This window comes from Leptonychotes weddellii, chromosome 10 (assembly GCF_054177405.1).
Source record: "Leptonychotes weddellii isolate Sample4059 chromosome 10, ASM5417740v2, whole genome shotgun sequence".
Lineage (NCBI taxonomy): Eukaryota > Metazoa > Chordata > Mammalia > Carnivora > Phocidae > Leptonychotes > Leptonychotes weddellii.
In genome coordinates, this window is record NC_138378.1 from 19,866,355 (window position 1) to 19,883,233 (window position 16,879).

At 49.9% G+C, this 16,879-nt stretch overlaps 1 protein-coding gene across 3 annotated transcripts in view; it reads left to right on the forward strand.

The window, feature by feature from the left end:
* The window catches only part of MTCL2 (microtubule crosslinking factor 2), a 68,423-nt gene that overhangs the window by 36,402 nt on the left and 15,142 nt on the right, over positions 1-16,879 (forward strand). Inside the window, exons 4-11 of one of the 3 annotated variants that reach the window (XM_081832821.1) lie at positions 1,313-1,375; positions 2,249-3,439; positions 4,610-4,750; positions 7,044-7,169; positions 8,108-8,338; positions 13,129-13,233; positions 14,181-14,348; positions 15,861-16,094. In XM_081832821.1, coding sequence (XP_081688947.1) covers positions 1,313-1,375; positions 2,249-3,439; positions 4,610-4,750; positions 7,044-7,169; positions 8,108-8,338; positions 13,129-13,233; positions 14,181-14,348; positions 15,861-16,094 — 2,259 coding nt within the window. The remainder of the gene's footprint in view (positions 1-1,312; positions 1,376-2,248; positions 3,440-4,609; positions 4,751-7,043; positions 7,170-8,107; positions 8,339-13,128; positions 13,234-14,180; positions 14,349-15,860; positions 16,095-16,879) is intronic. The other 2 variants (XM_081832822.1, XM_081832823.1) reach the window with 2 other exon arrangements.

The following is a 16,879-nucleotide window of genomic DNA, read 5'->3' on the forward strand; positions in this document are numbered from 1 at the left end:
AGGACTTTTCCTCCTTCTCCATAGCTTCACCAGTAGAATGTATTGTCAGATGTTTGGATTTTTGCCAATCAGATAGGTGAGAAATGGTATCTGGGTGTAGTTTTAATTTGCATTTCTCCTTGAATAGGGTTGAAATCTTCCTATGGTTACAAACCATTTACCTTTCTTTTCCTGTGAACAGTTTTCATATCTCTAGCACATTTTAATATAGGTTTGTTGGCCTTTTTGTTTTCTATTTTATGAAGCTCTTTATGTATTTAGGATATTAACCCTTTGTCAGTGCAATAAATTGCAAATTTTTTTCCCAGCATCATTTATAATTCTACTTTCTTAGGGTACTTTTTTCCTGTGTAGAATTTGCTTATCCAATTAAAAGTATCAATTTCTAAAAAAAAAATCAGTTTCTTTCCGTATCAGTTCTGCATTTTTGAATTATGATTATGATAGCGTTGTTTTACATGAAAACTTACAATTTAAATTGTGAAAAATCGAGCAGTCCCTCCTGTGTAATTGTGATGTTTTACCCATTTGCATTTTGTTTATTAGTATACATTCCGAATTAAAGTCCATGAGGACAGGATTCCCCCTGAAATGGAGATTTGCCTGCTTATGGAAGAGTCCCCTTGGGGATAATGCCACCAAGGAGCCTCAGAGCATTCACACCAATGGCCTCAGCCCATCCCATGGGGAGCTCTGGAGCTGGGACGGCTGTTTAGAGTTGTTCTGAGTTGAGGCAGGAGGCCATGGACCAGTCATTGCATGTGGGCTCCCCCTAGGGAGGGCATATGACCTTGAATGAGGGGGCTGCCCTCAGCCAGTGGGATCATTTAGGTCTTAGTTGGGGGAACAAGTCCCCTAGTTCTGAGGAGGCGGGGATCTGGGTGGAGCACCACAGCATCCTCCCCCGGTACCCTGTCTGGCTTGGTCACCACTGTGTCCTCTATGCCTAGCCCCACCTGGCACATAATAGGTACTCAGGAAATCCTTGGTGAATGAATGAAAGACACAGAAGAAGAGAAACCCAGATTTTTGGGTCTTGGCCCAGGCCAACTGGATCATAACATAGGGGTGGGAGGTGGGGGGGAACCCTGGCAGGTGTGATCAGAGTCCTCATGTGCTTCTGGCCCACTGGGTGTTCTTGAGGACCCCTCTGGCTCGGGTGTTGGTGTTGGTCAAAGCCTGGACGTGGCTGGGCTAGGCTGGGCAAGGAGGAGGCCCTTGGTGGAAGCCCAGGCACCTTGACTATTCTTTGATGCCCATCATCAGCCCCATGAGCTTTCAGTTTTGTGTGTTTTTGTTTTTTAATTTCTAGCATTCCTTGAAGAAAAGAGGAACCCGCTCCCTGGGGAAGACAGACAAGAAGACTTCGGTGCAGGTATTTCCTGGCAGCCCCCACGGCCCCCACAGGCAAGTTTGGAATCTGAAGGGCCAGGCCTAACTCCCAAGTGGCCTGGGAAGCCCACCCCTCCCCAGCTTCAACCCCGCCCTCCTCTTTTTCATTTTCTTGGCTTCGATGCTCATTTCACTTCCCAAAACAATGCCCTGAGCCCATGGTTCTCACACTGGCAGATGGATAAAGTGCTATATACAGATGTAGTGCAGGTCAGTCATAGAGTACAGTTAGCTTCTCGTGGTCCTGGATTGTCAGTGTGCCTGGCCCTTTTCCTTCATTATCTCATTGAATCCTCCCTGTGGCTCCATAAGGAAGGGAGTGTTTTTTTTTTTTTTTTAAAGATTTTATTTATTTATTTTGAGAGAGAGAGAATGAGAGACAGAGAGCATGAGAGGGAGGAGGGTCAGAGGGAGAAGCAGACTCCCTGCCGAGCAGGGAGCCTGATGCGGGACTCGATCCCGGGACTCCAGGATCATGACCTGAGCTGAAGGCAGTCGCTTAACCAACTGAGCCACCCAGGCGCCCGGAAGGGAGTGTTATTGCCCCATTTTACAGATGAGGAAACTATAGTAGTAAGGGTAGCAGCAGTGGCAGCGACAGTTGCCTGGCAGGATGTTGCCTACTCCAGGAAGCCCTCCAGGATTCCCCAGGCTGTGCGGTGCTCCATCTTTGCTGCAATGTCAAGGAGGTCTCCCTCTCTGCTTCCCCTGCTCCTCAAGAGTCAGGCCCTTGTCCGGTTCATTCCTGTGTCCCCCAGCACGTAATTAGTGCTCCCCAAAATGCAGCGGCTGGTACTGAGCCTCGCGTGGCTAACCCTCGTGGGTCCTGTCTGTCCCCGTGCCCATTGGGCTGCAGGAGGATAGCGCGGACCTGAAGTGCCAGCTGCACTTTGCAAAGGAGGAGTCAGCCCTCATGTGCAAGAAGCTCACCAAGCTCGCCAAGGAGAACGACAGCATGAAAGAGGAGCTGCTCAAGTACCGCTCGCTCTACGGCGATCTGGACAGCGCCCTGTCCGCCGAGGAGCTGGCCGATGCGCCCCACTCCCGGGAGACCGAGCTGAAGGTGCACCTGAAGCTGGTGGAGGAGGAAGCCAACCTGCTGAGCCGCCGCATCGTGGAGCTGGAGGTGGAAAACCGAGGCCTGCGGGCGGAGATGGATGACATGAAGGATCACGGCGGCGGAGGCGGAGGCGGCGGTGGCGCGGAGGCGCGCCTGGCCTTCTCGGCGCTGGGGGGCGGCGAGTGCGGGGAAAGCCTGGCGGAGCTGCGGCGACACCTGCAGTTTGTGGAGGAGGAGGCCGAGCTGCTCCGGCGCTCCTCGGCAGAGTTGGAGGAGCAGAACAAGCTGCTGCTCACCGAGCTGGCCAAGTACCGCTCGGAGCACGAGCTGGACGTGACGCTGTCGGAGGACAGCTGCTCCGTGCTCAGCGAGCCCTCGCAGGAGGAGCTGACAGCCGCCAAGCTGCAGATCGGCGAGCTCAGCGGCAAGGTCAAGAAGCTGCAGTACGAGAACCGGGTGCTGCTCTCCAACCTCCAGCGCTGTGATCTTGCCTCCTGCCAGAGCACGCGGCCCATGCTGGAGACGGACGCCGAGGCCGGGGACTCTGCCCAGTGTGTGCCCGCGGCTCTTGGCGAGGCCCACGGCCCCCACGCTGCCCGGCTCTGCAGAGCCAGGGAGGCCGAGGCGCTGCCTGGGCTGAGGGAGCAGGCCGCCCTGGTCAGCAAGGCCATCGATGTCCTGGTAGCCGACGCCAACGGCTTCTCGGCCGGCCTCCGCCTGTACCTGGACAACGAGTGTGCTGACTTTCGGCTGCATGAGGCCCCTGACAACAGCGAGGGTCCCAGGGACACCAAGCTCATCCATGCCATCCTGGTGCGGCTGAGCATGCTCCAGCAGGAGCTCAATGCCTTCACGCGGAAGGCGGACGCCGTGGTCGGGAGCTCTGCCAAGGAGCAGCCAGAGCCCTTCCCCGCGCTGCCTGCCTTGGGCTCCCAGGGGCCCTCCAAGGAGATTCTTTTGGCCAAAGACCTTGGCTCAGACTTCCAGGTAAGATGTCCCAGTCACGGGCCCTGTTACTTTTCTTGTTAGAAACTTTTCACCAAATCACACATAGGACAGAGAAGCACACAGCCCACGAGTGTACGGCTGAGTGAGTTTTCCCGAGGGGAGCACGATGGTGTCATCACCACCCAGAACATGACCATGTCATCATCACAGCATGCCCTTTGAAGTCTTTCTCTACATAGCCTCTCGTGGACTTGTTTTTCACCCAGCTTGTTTTATGTGATACCTGCTGTTACCACACAACTGATTTTTCTTGTGTAACGTGTCTAGTGGTTCATGCGCTTAACACTGCTGTATGTATTGCTTGTATGCTTTTTGTGCTTGGTGCTGGAGCAAAACCAGACCTGATTCCTGCCCTCCGGGGAAGAAAGATGTTAATCAAAATATCAGGCCACTGAATGACACTGAATGACAAACGGATATGAGAGCTCTCAGGGAAGGGCACTTGGTTCTGTGAACAAGCAACTTGACCTCATCTCTGGGTCAAGGAAGGCCTCTGATCTGAGCTGAGATCAGAAGGGTAGATTAACAGGGAAAGAGTGTTGTAAGCAGAGGGAATAGCCCATGAGAAGGCATCATAGCTGGAAGGAGCATGGCGTGCCCAAGGACAAAGGGAAGGAGGGTGGCTGGGTTGCAGGGAGCATCTTCATCCGGAGAACAATGGGAGGGGTCTTCCCATGTCTGTACAGAGATTTAGCTCTTTCTTTTCGACAACTACACGGTGTAGTTGTGCCGTAATTTCTGTGCCCTGCTGATCTGGCTTGATCTTGCTTTTCTAAGCAGGCAGACACCCCTCCCCCCCATGTTAAGTCTCCCCCTTGGTTCTTCTTGAGGTAGGAATGAGCTGGGGCCATACATGTGGTAGGACCATTGAGCCTGGCTCAGAAGGTTTGTGCACAAGACAGACATACACAGGATCAGGGTTTTCACTCACCACCTAGCTACTCGTTCATCCTTTCGACAGACACTCACTGAGTAGTTGGAGGCCTAGGTCTGGGCTGCAGAGATGAATCCACTGAGGCCCCAGCCCTCAAGTGGGTGGTCAGAGCCTCTTTTAGAGCCCAGGGCCTAGGGTGGGGGCTGCTTCTGGCACCCCCTGGGCCCCTCCCCATAGTTACCTTTGCTCTCTTCTGCCTGTGCCTCTGGGTGCAGCCGCCTGACTTCAGGGATCTGCCGGAATGGGAGCCCAGGATACGAGAGCCCTTCCGCAGTGGTGACTTGGACTCCAAGCCTGACCCCGGCCGGAACTTCAGGCCTTACCGAGCCGAAGACAATGATTCCTACGCCTCTGAGGTGGGCCTAGGCCTGATCGAGCGAGGGGGAGGGCAGGAGGAGAATGGCTGGGGCCTCCCAGAGGCTGGGCGATCCGTGGAGAAGCTTAGCTGGTGATGATGTGGGTTTTGAGTATTCCATTTGGTTCCATGCTTCCTGGCAACGAGGACTAAAAGGGAGACAAGGAAGTTTGGACCCTTCTCTTGGCCTGATAAAAGGAAGCTTATAAACTCATTTGAAGAAATGGATTTTGTTTTGCTATACTAAATTTCACTGGGAATTTAATAATTTATGTCATTTAATGAAACCACTCATTTCTTTAGCAGGAGCACAGCAATCTTTACAGTCAGGCTGATTGGGTTCAAATTGTGGAACTGCTATATACTGGCTGTGAGATTGTAGACAAGTCACTTGACCTCTCTGATCTCCATTTTCTCACCTTTACAATAAAGGTGATCCCTCAGAGGGCTGTTGAAAGGATTAAATGCATGAAAAGCCTTATTAAAGCCTGGTCCCTGTTGGGTGAGGAGGAGGAGGAAGATGACACATCTCAGGGCCTCAGGGGACCCACCAGTGTGGCTTTGTGGCCTTAGGCATGTTCCCATTCTCCGGCTGCACCTTCCCCATTTGTAACATGGGAGGATTCAAGTGGGTAGAGGCTGTAGAATTTCAAGGATTCCCTGGTCCTTGAGAATTCCTGGTGGTTCTGAGCCCCTCCCAAGCCTTTTGAGTCTCTACCAGCACTTCCTAACGAACCTGAAGTAGGAAAAGGCTCCTGTGGATGGGATGGAGCCTCCTTGAGGCTCCTGAGCCACGGAGAACCTTGTGTGTACCCCAACCTAAGCAGCCTTTTCTTCTGAATATCCATGGGAAGGCAATTTTGTGGTTCCAGGAAGGCCAGTCTGCAAGTGCCCAGGGGAAGAAGCTCCCTGGAAGCTGATGGATCAAACTCTCTTAAGTGGACTGAGCTTCCTAGCAGCCATGGCAAAAAGGGAAAAAAAAAAAACACAACATGAAGTATTTAGTTCTCATTTTCTGAGAAAAGGAGATAGGCCAGCTCACCTGCATGCATTCAATTATTATTTCATTCAGCCATTCTTTACTGAGCAGTTATAATTTGCCAGACTCTGTGTTAGGCACCGAGTCCAAGGAGAACACCAGAGGTAGCTGGGAGTATCCAGCCCTGAAAGGATCTTTAATATAAAATAGGCATACAAGATATACCTTAAGTCAGAATGCCTTCCATTGCCAAGTTTCCATATTATTGGCTAGATAATAAATGGTTTTTTTTTTTCACAGAGGGACATCTTGCTGTGCCTGGGAAGGTTTGATGTAGGAGTGGCAGATGACATTTCTTTTTTTTTTTTTTCCTGCTTAACATGACAGCATAAACATTTCCCTCTGTTACTAGAAATACTTAAAAAAAATTTAAATTGAAGTATAACATGCATAGAAAAGCACTTGTAAGTGGACAGATCAAATGACTTTTACAAACTGAACACTCCTATGTAATCAGCGAGCACATTAATAAACAGAGCCTGACCTATCCTTGAAGCCTCCCTTCTGGTCCCCGTCCAGTCGTCATCCTGACTTCTAACAGAATACATTAGTTTTCCCTGTTTAGCTACAAATACTTATAAACACAATTTCCCCTCAATGCATATAGAGTTTTACTGTCTTTTTCTTAAGATTTTATTATGTAGACCTCATAAGCAACAAATAACTACAGCAAAATCCCTAAGCAGCATTGCATAAAGATATAAAGAAGGAAGTCAAGATCACGAGCTTGTCAGTTAACCACTGTTCACATTTAAGTGTGTGTGTCCATGTCCCTTCTGTTTTTCTATTGAGGTATATATCTTTTCTAATTTTTTATTGAAGTATAACATAATAATATACATGCAATAAAGGACACTATCCTTAAGTGTACAGTTGAATGGACTTTTATGCATGTATAGACCTGTTAACCACATCTATTAATCCCTTTATTTATCCAAGTTGTTTCTAAATTTTTGTAATTATAAACAATGAGACAACAAACATCTTTGTGAATCAAGCTTAGATTTCTCAGTATGTTATTTTCTTCAAATGCATTTCAAAGAGAGAAATTACCAAGGTGAAATTATAATAATAGCTAAATTTGATGTGCACTGTTTTGTTTGTCATGACAACCCCCTGAAGTAGGGTCAGCCACTGTGCCTCATTTGTATTCCAGGGACAGCTTGGACCCCACTTAACTCTCATCCTCTGACCACAGCTCTATCCCCCCTCTCCCCCCCGCTCTCTCCCTCTGTGTCCCTCATCCCTATCCCAGATCAAAGAGCTGCAGTTGGTGCTGGCCGAGGCCCACGACAGCCTCCGGGGCCTGCAAGAGCAGCTCTCCCAGGAGCGGCAGCTACGGAAGGAGGAGGCCGAAAACTTCAACCAGAAAATGGTCCAGGTGGGTGATGCCTGGTGCCCCCCCCCCCCCGCACCGGCTCCAACTTCTCTTCCCTGAACGGAAAGCAGAAACCTTAGGGCTCCACGGGTCTTCAGAAGGCAAGGGTATCGGGAAACTTGAGTCTTCTGGCCCTAGCTATACTTGATGGTGCATTAGCTCTACTGGGGTGGAATCCTGGGCTTGTCATTGACTGCCTGTGTGACCTCAGGCCAATCCTGTCTCCTCTCTGGGCCTCCTTTTCCCAACTATACAGGTGAAAACCTGTACAGAAAGGCCAGAGGTCTGGCTGCTAATCCAGGCTGGTAGTCCTGCTAATAGAAAGCATGTATTGAGCCCTTACTGTATGTCAGGGCTGTGCAATGCTCTTTTCACACATTATGTCCTTTAGTCCTCAGGATTTCCCCTGAGGTGTCCCCATTTTAAAGATGGGAAGACTGATGCCCAGGGAGCTGAAGCAGGTGGCCCAGGTTGCACCTTCAGGGCGAGATTCTAATCCCAGTCTCTGCTCTCTCAATCATGACATTGCATTCCTTCCTCGGGATTTGCATCTTCTCTCTCCCTTTGCCCTTGACATGGGTCACCCGTTCCTACCGTCATTGTTCACCCTCCTAGGTTCCTTATCAGATGTGAGAGTTCCCGTGAAACTTTGGCAGCCAGTATGTGCTCATTATGTGATGTCATGGTTTTTATAATGAGGCAGAGTCGGGTTCAAATTCCACTTCTCAATGATCCATAACTGTGATTGTTGTTCCTTTTATGAATTTCTCTTCCCTGGAGTTTATCTCAACAGAATGAGCTGATATTGGTAGAGTCCCTGGCAGGGATCACCAAGAGGCACCTCCCGAGCTTTCGTCTCTGTCTTTTTCTGAGGCCTGGAACTGGAAAAGGTAGTGCTGGGAAGACAGCTGGGGGTGCTCACACTCTTGTCCCCCTCCCAGCTGAAGGAGGACCAGCAGAGGGCGCTCCTGAGGCGGGAGTTTGAGCTGCAGAGTCTGAGCCTCCAGCGAAGGCTGGAGCAGAAATTCTGGAGCCAGGAGAAGAACATGCTGGTGCAGGAGTCCCAGCAGTTCAAGCACAACTTCCTGCTGCTCTTCATGAAGCTCAGGTGGTTCCTCAAGCGTTGGCGGCAGGGCAAGATTTTGCCCAGCGAGGGGGATGACTTCCTTGAGGTATGGTTCCCCTGGGGCTGGGACTAGGGCAGGGGTGGGGTGGGGAAGATTGGACTAGAGGGACACCCAAGTGGCATTGACACAGCCCTGAGGCTCATCTCCAAGCCATCAGCTTGCAGGCTTCCATCCTGCATTCATTCACTCATTCAGCATCAGCTTATTGAGAACCAGCTCTTTACTGGACGCTGTGGCAGGCGCTGGGGATACTGTGATGAAGGCAGACTTGGTCCCTCCCCAAAGAGAGCTGATAGGTCTTTAACACCTCTCTAATATTTGTTCATTTCCCTTTTTACCTAGGTAAATTTAATAATCTAGTTTTGTTACTATTGCATTACATGCCAATATAGTACATATTCTTTTTTGTTCTTTTAAGGTATACATTGCATAGAGTAAAGTGCACACATCTTACGTGTACAGCTGATGAAGTTTTGTCATGTACATCTGTATAGTCCCTGCCCAGCTCACAACAGAGCACATTTCCAGTGCCCCCAAAGGATCCCTGCTTCTAGTCAATATGCCCACCCCAGCTGTCAGCACTGTTCTGATTTCTTATGCCATGGATTAATTTTGCCTATTCTAGAACTTCATATAAGTGCATGTAGTCTTTTGTGTCTGGCTTCTTTTGCTTAATATAATTTTTTGAGATCCATCCACGTTTTACATATAAAAGTAGTCATTGTTGCTTTTTGGTGGCCCATATCGGGAACAACCCAGGACATATTTTTGATTGCTGTTTATTTTTGACTTATGAATATACCTATTTTATTTTAATTAACTAATTAATTAATTTAAATAGGCTCCACGCTGGAAACCAAGTGTCAGACCCTTAACCGACAGAGCCACCCAGGCACCCCTCCTTTTTTTTTTTTATAGTGAGAATACTTAAGATCTACTCTCTTAGCAAATTTCAAGTATACAATACAGTATTGCTAACTGTAGTCACCATGCTGTACATAGATCTCCAGAACTTATTCATCCTGCATAACTGAAACTTTGTACCCTTTGACCAGCATCTCCCCACCCCCACCCCCCACCCCCGCTTCCCTGCCCGTGGCAACCACTGTTCTGCTCCCTGCTTGTATGAGTTTGGCTTTTTTTCCATTCCACATGTAAGTGAGATCTTGCAGTATTTGTCTTTCTGTATCTGGCTATTTCACTTACTTCACAACCATCCATGTTGTCAAAACTGGCAGAATTTTCTTCTTTTTTATGGCTGAATAATATTCCATTGTATATATACACATTTTCTTTATCCATTCATTTGTGAACACTTATGTCGTTTCCATATCTTGGCTATCGTGAATAATGGTGCAACGAACATGGGCCTGCAGATAGCTCCTTGAGATCCAGATTTCATTTCCTTTGGATATGTACCCAGAAGTGGGATTGCTGGTTCATATGGTAGTTTTATTTTTAATATTTTGGGGAACCACCATATTGATTTGTTTCTTTTTAACCACTATTTTGATTTTACCTGAAGCCCAGTTGTGGCTGCTAAGTTGGATGTTCCCCTACACCCTCCAAAGTGAATTGGAGGCCACATAGCCTATATTTTAAGTCAGTTTGTCTCAGGCAAATTCTCCATATTTGGTATAAATCTTTCTAGCTATTTCCATGTACTGGAGTAACAGAAACAGAAACTTAATTTGGAAGAAAAAAAAAGTAAGCATAGAAAATTAAATAATATATGTGCCTATAATTAATAGAAATACATTTACTGAAATAGACATAATTAATAAGATATAAACATAACTAGGGTGCCTGGGTGGCTCAGTTGGTTAAGTGTCTGCCTTTGGCTCAGGTCATGATCTCGGGGTCCTAGGATTGAGCCCCATGTCAGGCTCCCTGCTCACTGGGGAGTCTGCTTGTCCCTCTCCCTCTGACCCTCCCCATCCCCGCTCATGCTCTCTCTCTCTCTCAAATAAATAAAATCTTTAGGGGCGCCTGGGTGGCTCAGTCGTTAAGCATCTACCTTCGGCTCAGGTCGTGATCCTAGGGTCCTGGCATCGAGCCCCGCGTCAGGCTCCCTGCTCCGCGGGAAGCCTGCTTCTCCCTCTCCCACTCCCCCTGCTTGTGTTCCCTCTCTCGCTGTGTCTCTTTTTGTCATATAAATAAATAAAATCTAAAAAAAAATAAAATGAAATCTTTTTAAAAAAGATATAAACATAACCACATATATTGTCAAAATAGATATATATGTGTATATTAATATGATATATGCACATACATAAAGCTATATAAATAATAAACTTGGGGGCAACCGCCTCGGGTCCCCTCCCTCCTTGGGAGGTTTGTACTATCGCTTTGCTATCGCTCAATAAACCTTGCTTTGCTGCCAAAAAAAATAATAAATAAAGTAAGCTTGGTATACATTCATACTCTCAAAGAATATATGTCCATCCCTGCAGAATTATATGTGTGAAATGCTACTATGCATGTGAATGATAAAAAAAAAAACCCTCAGGCATTGAGTATGGTGTTCCAGATACTGTTTTAAATACTTCAGGTGAATTACTGCATTTCATCTTTACAAATATGCTATGAAATGTAGATAGCTATTATTCCCATTCTACTGCAGATAAAGATCTTTGATTCCCTGGGCGCCTGGGTGGCTCAGTTGGTTAAGCGACTGCCTTCGGCTCAGGTCATGATCCTGGAGTCCCGGGATCAAGGTCCGCATCGGGCTCCCTGCTCGGCGGGGAGTCTGCTTCTCCCTCTGACCCTTCCCCCTCTCATGCTCTCTCTCTATCTCATTCTCTCTCTCAAATAAATAAATAAATAAATAATCTTTAAAAAAAAAAAGATCTTTGATTCCCTTCCTCAGTTCTGAAATCCAGAAGCTCTGAGAGCTGTGTTTGGTTATATCTAACTCAGTTGGAAAAGATTGGCCTGACATTCATTGGGCAGCAGAACCTTTATTTATCCCATTTCCTGTTAATATTCCTATGTTTGTAGGGGAATCATGAGTGTGGTAGAGCGTAGGGTGTTCACCAGGCCCTGCTGGGGCAGTGGTACAGTGTGGGTACCACATTGTCTTTCTAAATCCCTGTGCATCCTGAATTCCGAGCACACCCGGCCCCAGGGATTTTGGAGAAAGAATCGCGCACCTGTGTCTACAGACAACCATAGTCTGTATGTTCAGACACTCGTGACCAGAGCCAGAATTGGGATGTTTATTCAGGCAGGCCCTGCCCTGCATGCCCCCCGCCCCCCACCCCATACTTCCCAGCCTCGGTGCCCGTGTTGACATTAGAAAACCTTCTTCATTTGGTTTCTAGAACATCACACTCTCTCGGGTTTCCGTCCACCTCACTGGTTGCTCTTTCTCGGTCTCCTTGGCTGGACCCTCCTTTTCTCCCTGCCCGCTCTTAACGTCAGAGTCCCCAAGGCTCAGCCCTTGGGCTACGTCTCTCCCGTAACTCCACCTGCTCCCTTGGGGAGCCTGTCCAGGTACATGGCTTAAATGGCCTTTCTTGCACCTTGTGACTCTATCCAGACTCTGTCTAGAGGCTGACCCAGCCGCTCTGCGCTCCTTCCCGGCTGAGCCACCGTCACTTCTTGCTTGGATTTTCACTGCAGGTTTCTTACCTGGCCTCCCTGCTCTGCTCTTGCACCTTTCCACCAAGCATCTTGCATTCAGAAGGGTACGAGGAGGTACCCCAGGCGGCATGTATTGCACATGGATGGCATCCCCCGGAGTTTTGTGACAGGGGGTTCTGTTGCTGCCCAGTAAGCTCAGCAGCTGCAGTGATCTCGTGAAACCTCACGTCAGGTGGGCGTCCCTCCTGGCTCCCATTTCACCCAGAGCAGAAGCCGAAGTCCCTACAAGTCCTGGGCCTGGGCGACCAGCCTTGTTCCCCGTACCTCTCTCACTTTCTCTCTGGCTCTCCTGCTTCCCTCACACAGACATGTTCCCACCTCAGGACCTTGGTATTTGCTGTGCCCTTTCCCCAGAATTCTCAACCTGCAGGGAGGCCCTCCTTGACTACCCACATGCAGCACACCCCAGCTCCTTGGCTTGCTCTTATTCCCTGGGGCTCTTCACTGTGTGACATTCTAGACATTTAATGCCATTTCATTACATTTCACTTATTTGTTTGTTTTCCTGCTACTGGAATGGAAGTTAAAGGGGACAAGGGTTTTTGTCTGTCTTGCTCACTGGTGTATCTCCAGCTCCAGACACAGGGCCTGGTGCATGGTAGGTTTTCAGTAACTCTTTGTTAAGTGAATGATGAATGAGTGCCCCAGTCAGAAGCTAGCTTCCTTCTGCTTCATTCCCAGCCTGAACTAGTACCCTGGTTTCCTTGGCTGGCTCTGGACTTCTAAGCAGAATCCATCAGCAGCAAAGCCCCTCCTAGGAAGGTTCCCTCTGTCCACCCCAACCTTTGGTTGCCTTTTCTATAATTATGGGGGTGCCCATGGCCCTTTTATTCCACCCACAGGATCTACCTGTGGACCCAGCCTGTCAACATGGTTATTTCTGAGTAGCTCTCCAGGATGCCTCATGGCCCTTGGGGCAGAAGAGGTTGTATGGGAGGACAGAAGGGCCTGCCTTTCCAGCTCTACTCCTAGGCCTTGATGGTGCCCAGGAGCCAAAGTTAAAAGGGAAATCAGTGTCCAACTAGAGTGCCTTTGATCCATCCTGGACCACCAAACCCATTCTTTCTTCCTGCCTGGCTGTGTTGTACCCTTTCCATCTGGGCCGCTAGCCTGAATCCCCTCTCCTGATGGTCAGACTCCCAAGCATGACACCCTTCCGGCCCCCGTTGAATGTGGCTTTTTAAAAATAGGTAAATAGCATGAAGGAGCTGTACCTGCTAATGGAGGAAGAGGAATTAAATGCCCAGCATTCAGATAACAAGACCTGTGCAGGGGACAGCTGGACCCAAAACACGGTGCGTTCCCAGCCCCTTCCCAGTCCTGTCCTGCCTGTGCTTCCTCTGTCTGTTTAGTGATCACTTCCTGCCACCTTCCCTGACCTGTTTTGCATGGGGCACTGGAGCTGCAGAGGGTCATTACCTGGTTACTGGCCCCAGATGCTGAGTGCTGTGGGGTTCAGAAGTTATCCAGGGGCAGTGACAGCTGAGGGACTGCGCGGTCACATGCAGAAGAGCAGTTAATTGTCTGGAGTGTAGGGGACAGTGTCACAGAGAAGGGGTAAGGGTGGTGGGTTTCGAAAGATGAATGGGAGCTTGCATAATAGAGAGTGGGGAAAAGGCCCTTTGGACCTAGAGAACTGTGTGTGCAGAGGTGTGGCAGGGTATTCTGGGATTGGCTGTGGCTTGGGATGTACATAGTGGGGGTAAGGACATCAAGTTGGGGTCGTATGAAGAGAGGCCTTGTGGTCTGACCCCCAAATCAAGCCATGGGGCAGAGAGAGCAATGGGGACAGGCTCCCAGGGTCATACACAGTGAGCTTGGGTAGGTGGGAAACAGGTCATGGGCCAAGGAGAGAAGATGGGGACTGAGTCAGGCAGTCAGGGAGGCCGCATAGTTGGGATTCCCCATGTGGCCCACAGTGCGTCAGAGAGGCACATCTTGGGCAAGGACAAAGACCCAGGGCCTAGAGTCTGCAGAAGCTTGAAGAAGCCAGGGCCCATCTCACATTTAGGCTGAATAATAATTGCTGTGACCTCAGGGTTTTTTTGTTCATGTGAGGCTGGGGCACATGTCAACCTAGGAGGTGGCCAGGCCCGGGTTTGGCTGGGTGAGATGACCTGGGGGTCATGAGGTTTGCTCGAGACTGGGTAGAGTCCCAGGCTGGACTCTGGGTGAGTGCTCCCAGCCCAGCTCCCCTTCCCCCCCCCAAAGGTCCTGACCCAGGCCTTGCCCCCATCTGCAGCCCAACGAGTATATCAAGACACTGGCCGACATGAAGGTGACGCTGAAGGAGCTGTGCTGGCTGCTTCGGGATGAACGCCGTGGTCTAACCGAGCTCCAGCAGCAGTTTGCCAAGGCCAAGGCCACCTGGGAGACGGAGCGGGCAGAGTTGAAGAGCCATACTGCCCAGGTGAGGCCCCTACCTGTCAGAGACATTTCCCCCCTTGTGCCTCCCTCATCTAAGCCCTCACAGCTGTCAGATCTGGGAGCATGATGCCCAAGCCATGCTCCTAAGAAGCATAGGAACCCCTTTACCTCCTCTTTTGACCCAGAGAGGGCAAGAGATTTACCTTGAGGCACACAGCAAGGGTACCACAAACACTGGGGACTGGGAGTCACTGGGCCCAGGAAGGAAAGTGAAGGCAGATGGGCACAGGACATCATTGGCACATCTGCTGCACCCTGGGTTCAGGGGTGAAGCCAGATGCTTAAATGCCTGTCTGCACCTGGTGACATCCTTCACGCGCATAGCCAGGCTTCTGCTGCCTGCTCTCCTCATTCGCTCCCCCCGCCCATAAGGATCCCCTTCGTCCCTTGCTCCCTGGCTTTGTTTTACTCCTTCCACACAAACTGGGAGACTCCCCTCCCCACAACCCAGTGTGACCACAGGAGCCTAACCAGGAGCCCTGGAGCTGTGGTCTCTGCTGTGTGCCCAGAGGCAAGTTGCTGCCCTCCTCTGGTGTGAAAAGTGAGAGGGTGGGTTTCCTCCCACTCAGAGAGAATGCCCTGACCATCACCACCAACCCCACCTGCCACGACTCTTCAGGTCCCAGCTTCCTCCAGGTCTGCCCTTGCTGTAGGCTGCCTTCCTGGGCATCATGGGCCCCGTGGGGATGTGTACACTGATGGTCACTGCTGGACAAGTAACAAAACCAGCACAGAAGGGTTAAGTTTCTTTCCCAAGGTCACCCAGCTAGTAAGTAGCAGATGTGACTTTTGCTCCCCAAACCTCTGCCCCTCCTGGCTTCTCATTACCACAAACCCAGCCTTCTTCCCAGTGCTCACAGACTTCTGGCTTCCCTGTCACCCTCTTTTCCTCTGACTGTTCCTGCTGCTCCCCAAACCCAGACATTCCAGGTGCCCTACCCGCTGGGAGGCTGATCGGCCCCTGTGGGGGCTAATATACCAGACCACAGCCTGGGGGATCTGGGGCACACTGATGCTTGAGGCTGCATGTTTACGTCCTGCCACCCCGAGGCTCGGTGGTGTGAAGGTCGTCATACTGGACTGATTCACACATTCATTATGTGACTGTGGGTGCGTACCCCCCCAACCATAAACCCAGACCACTTGGGAGAGTTGATAAAATATGAGAAGCAACAACTAGGAAACTCTGCCATTTTGTAGCTGCATGACCTGGGACAAATAACGTAACTTCTTCGAACCTTTTTCTCTGCAAAATATCGTAAAAGGTAGCTGTCTTGCTGAGATTTCACAAGGATGCTGAGATAATGCTTGAGCAAGGCCTGGCTGTGAGGAGGGCTTAGTTCTGCATGGGGTAGTGAGCAGGTGAGGGGTCTTCAGAGCAGAGCTCTCCCCCCGCCACCCCCTACGGGTGCCTGAGAGGGAAGGGCGGCCAGGGGGCCAGAGAGGAAGGGTCTCCTGGTGCCAGCCACCCAGTTTGCTCTTCCTTGTGCTGCAGATGGAGCTGAAGGCTGGCAAGGGGGCTGGGGAGCGGGCAGCCCTGCAGCGGGAGCGTGAGGAGCAGCAGCACCTGCTGGCTGAGTCCTACAGCGCCGTCATGGAGCTGACGCGGCAGCTGCAGATCAGTGAGCGCAACTGGAGCCAGGAGAAGCTGCAGCTGGTGGAGCGGCTTCAGGGTGAGAAGCAGCAGGTGGAGCAGCAGGTGAAGGAGCTGCAGAACCGCCTGAGCCAGGTGAGGCCTGCTCCAGCCACCAGGGGGACTCACTGTGGGAGAAGTCTGGGACTGGGATCGCCTTCAGTTATAGCTGGATCAAGGTGCTCAGAGACCGTACTAGGTGCTAGGTCTGTCTCTCTGCCAGTCTCTCAGGCTTGCTTTCCTTTGTGCTTTATTCGTAAGCAAGCCTCGGATACGGTCACTGTTAGTTTTGTGCTCAGACCTTCCCGGCTTACCAAAGGCAATAGAGAGTTTTCCTTTTCCACGAGGCTTATTGGCCAGTTGTTAAGTCATGTGCCTACCCCTAGAGCCTACTGAACCCTGAAAATTTGGGGAAATTAGAGTCCTCTGACCAAAAGAGGGGGGATAGGAAAAAACCGTCATTGACCATTACACCCTACTAGAGTTCACATCATGTACCCAGGTGCTCCTTACCAAGCTTCTATGCGCCACTCTTTGACTCTTTTCCTTTGTTTTACTTTTTATTTTAATTACATAACTCAGGACTTCATCTTTATATAAGACCCAAATATTGCAAAAGCATACTCCAACCCATTCCTTCCTTTTCTTGCTACTTAAATTTATATTCACAGAGATCGTTTTTTTCCTAATCAATAATGTAATCGTGAGATACATATTGTTTATACTGATTTAATGTAATCGTGAGATACATATTGTTTATACTGATTTGCCTCTTTCATAGAGAGCTGTTCAGGACAGAGTGTAGGGGCCGGCCTCATTCCTAATGTGGGTCCCCCACACTAGGGATGCTGCTTAGCCGACCTAGCCGGTCCAGGATTTGC